Source organism: Triticum aestivum, chromosome 7A (genome assembly GCF_018294505.1).
Source record: "Triticum aestivum cultivar Chinese Spring chromosome 7A, IWGSC CS RefSeq v2.1, whole genome shotgun sequence".
In the NCBI taxonomy this organism is placed as follows: domain Eukaryota; kingdom Viridiplantae; phylum Streptophyta; class Magnoliopsida; order Poales; family Poaceae; genus Triticum; species Triticum aestivum.
Window position 1 is genome coordinate 189,624,306 of NC_057812.1, and position 4,006 is coordinate 189,628,311.

A 4,006-nucleotide genomic window follows, 5' to 3' on the forward strand; every position below is an offset into this window, starting at 1 on the left:
GCTTGAGCTGGTCTTGCGACAGGAGCGTCGCTGGTCTCGCGCCACGGGCGCCACCGCCTCTGCATGCGCCATGCATGCAGCACAGCCGGTATTATCCGCTGCTGACTCTCCACGAGATTAGGATCGATGGTTAGCTTAGCTAGCGTGTGCGTGTGTATTCTCTCTCCTTCTCTCTCTCTGATGTACTGCTATATATCTTTGTACTCCTGTGTGAGAGATGAATACAATCTGCATTTGAGCTCATACTTATAGTCTAACATGAATAATCCAGTTACATAAAGTAAACTGCAAATGTGCCGGGAGAAGAGGATAGAAGAAACCTGACAAAGGGGAGCACCAGATATCTAAGAATAGGTGTAGAGAAAAAACGGATCTTCTATTTAGTGTCGACTGATTTCCAATTCGACAACAATCAGAATTTTCTTGCAAAAAGAAATATCCTCTTCCATCTTCAATTCTGTTGAGCCCGAGCTGGAGCCAGCAATTACACGGACGCCGTGGCAACGGGCGGGGGTGAGGCAGTTGGCCAATTGGAAATCAGTCAAGACTGCCATATAGACACTCCCAAATACTCCCTCTGTAAACTTTTATAAGAGCGTTTACAATTTTAGGACACAGCCGACAAATGGCGAATTAGACCTTTTTACCCTCGATTTGAATTCGCGTCGTCTTCCTCCTCCAGGAGCTCGCGCCGTCCCCATCCCCCAGGAGCTCGCGCCGTCCCCTTCCCCCAGGAGCTCGCGCCGTCCCCATCCCTCAGGAGCTCGCGTCGTCCCCATCCTCCAGGAGCTCGCGTCGTCCCCATCCTCCAGGAGCTCGTGCCGTCGTCTTCCTCCAGGAGCTCGTGTCGTCGTCTTCCTCCAGAAGCTTGCGCCGTCCCCCTCCTCCAGTAGCTTGCGTCGTCCCCCTCCTCCACGAGCACGCATCGTCCCCATCATCCAGGCGCTCGGCCCTGTTTCCAGGCGCTCGGCCCCGCGCCCAGGCACCCAGTTTGGTCGCCTCCGCCTCAGCTTGGTCGCCTCCGCCTCAGCTTGGTCGCCGCCGCGCCCAGCTTGGTCGCCGCCCCCTCAGCTTGGTCCTCGCCGTGCCCAACCCACCTGACTCGTCACTACGCAGCACGTGGTCTCCAGGCAGGTTCTCCTTGCCTCGCCCCTTGCACAACAACAGAAATTACTCCATGAATGTACAGATGTATTTACAGAAGAATTACTCCATGTTCTCATGCTGTAGTTACAGTAAGATCATGAATTACAACATGGAGTACTTGTCTGCAGTAATGTGATCTTGCTCAAGTAAATCATGAACTACAGCTGGGAGTACCTAACTGCAGTAATGTGATCTTGCTCCCTGGAGTAAATTTTACTGTAAATTCTGCAAACAGACTGGAGTATCAGTACAGGGATCAGTTAAATTCGGCATAGATTCAATTAAATGCATAGATTTAGATAAATGCATAATCACACATGAGATGCTGCACTTGTTTGTCAAAATACAGAGTATTGTACTCCTACTGCACAGAAGAATTGTCGCTTGTCTGCACAGTATCACTTGTGTGTCAAGAAACATCACTATGAAATGGATTATGTCAAAATACAAATCTGTCAAATGAGTACAGTAGCAGATTGACCAAATGAGTACCAGTACCTTGTTTTAATTTTTTTTGTTGCAACCGGACCATATTAATAAGAAATTTACTCATTGATATATCTGTATTTTGTTTGTTGCAACCAATCTAAACGTTACTGTTGTTAAATGCTAATCAAATGAAGGAGCATTTTATCTCTATAGCTAGAATCTTACAGAGTACAAATGCAGAAGTTTCAGTTAAATTCACAAGAAGTTTCAGTTACTACTACTCTTGCATTATCTAGGATTATCTAGATGGCATTACTACTACTAAATGCAGGAGTACGTTGCAGAAGATACATTGTTTCATGGTTAAGCAACCTAGAGATAAGATCTATGGTTTGTTTGTTTTTCCCCTTTTGGAGTATTAAACTTGCTTTTTTGGAAAATTTCAGAGTAATTATAGAAGCAACAGCACCAAAACAGTATGGTGCTCCCAGACTTGAACTGCACACCACCTGCAGGAGAAGAAGGAGCAGATGTCAACATGGTCCAAGAAGAAGCAAATGATGATGATAATATGCCCCAAGAAGAAAATGATGATGACAATATGCTCCAAGAAGAAGCAGATGATGATGACAATATGCTCGAAGAAGAAGCTGATGATAATGACAATATGCTCCAAGAAGATGACAGTATGCTACAAGAAGCAACAGGTACAGTTTTGATCATACTCCTAGTTGATATACTCCTTCATACTCCAATTTTCATAGTTTTCTTATTGTACCACAATTTCCCTAAACTTTTTTTTCCTTTTGCTACTGTAGGTGGTCAGCAGTTACGTAGGCAAAGACAGTCAATGCCAGATGAGCAGAGATATGCTGCCTACATGGCACTACATACCCTCAATCTGGCTAGGGGTGGCAAATTCAAAAGAAATGACAAGAAGGATGTTGCTCAAATTTTTCAAGTTGGTGTTCAACATATTCGAAAAATCTGGACGATAGCAGAGCGACAAAAAGCACTTGGTCAGGAGGTGAATGTGTCCACTGGAAGGAAAGGAAGATGCGGAAGAAAAGGAAAGGATGATACTCTATCCAAAATCCCCACAGTTCCTTTGAATCGAAGGTCGACTCTCAGGTCACTTGCTCGCCAACTGGGTGTCAGTCATACTACACTCTACAAAAAACTGAAGCTTCGCAAGATTAGGAGGCACTCCAATCGTTTGAAGCCATTCTTGAAAGAAAATAATAGAAGAGAAAGGATCAAGTTTTGTTTGTCAATGCTTGACGAGACCACCTTAGCAGCTCCAAGACCTAAATTCATCAGTATGCACAACATTGTGCATATTGATGAAAAGTGGTTCTATATGACAAAAATGAACAGATGCTACTACCTCCTCCCCGAGGAAGATGACCCGGTCAGAACTGTTCGAAACAAGAACTGTATTGGGAAAGTGATGTTTCTGACCGCTGTTGCTCGACCCAGATATGACACTGAAGGCAATATGACATTCTCAGGTAAAATTGGTGTCTGGCCCTTTGTGCAAGAGATTCCCGCTGCTAGAAGAAGTGAGTATAGAGCAAGAGGGACCATTGAAATCAAGTCCGTCAACGTGAACCGACGGGTAATGAGGAGGTATATGATAGAAAAAGTGGTTCCTGGAATAAAGGAAGTCTGGCCCACAGATGATACTAATCCAATATTGATCCAGCAAGATAACGCAAGAACGCACATTCTTCCTGGTGATGCAGAGTTTGCAGAAGTTGTGGCTACAACTGGTCTGGACATTAAAATAATAAACCAGCCTCCAAATTCTCCTGATCTAAACGCACTTGATCTTGGATATTTCAGATCCCTTGAGTCTTTGACCGACTGTAGAGCACCCACGACTATCAAAGAACTGATTCAAGGTGTGCAGGAAGAGTTTGATGAGTATGATGCCGGGAAACTCAACAGAATATTTCTAACACTTCAGACCGTCATGGTTGAAGTGATGAACCATGGAGGGGAAAATTCATACAAAATTCCACATTTGCGCAAGGATAGATTGGAAAGGCAAGGAATCCTACCACCTAGGATTCACTTTCCCCGGGAAGTTTATGAAAATGCCATGGAGATTCTAGAGCAAGATATCATGGAGTAGTGGAGTATGTTGAGACTTGCAATGCTTGCAACCCTTGTTGTGGAGTATGTCGAGACTTGTAGTGCTATGATGAAACTTGTTTGTGGAAATGCATTCTCGAGACTTATATTGTTTGTGGATATGGATTATTTGTAAGTATGAAATGGATTATATTGTGTTGTTTGAAATGGAGTACTCCATATGTGTTGTTTGAAATGGGGGTGCAAGTTTCTAAAATTATATGCAAGCTTCTGAACTTCATGGAATGTTTGTGAACCTTATGGAAGTTTCTGAATTTTATATGTAAGTTTCTGG

The 4,006-nt window shown here is 43.9% G+C and overlaps 1 protein-coding gene across 1 annotated transcript; it reads left to right on the forward strand.

Moving 5' to 3' along the window:
• The first annotated feature begins 2,053 nt into the window (after window positions 1-2,053).
• On the forward strand, window positions 2,054-3,712 carry LOC123153245 (uncharacterized). Its single transcript, XM_044572457.1, has 2 exons — window positions 2,054-2,282; window positions 2,394-3,712. The coding sequence occupies exons 1-2, from the start codon at window positions 2,054-2,056 to the stop codon at window positions 3,710-3,712; spliced, it is 1,548 nt and encodes a 515-aa protein (XP_044428392.1).
• The last annotated feature ends 294 nt before the right edge of the window (window positions 3,713-4,006 follow it).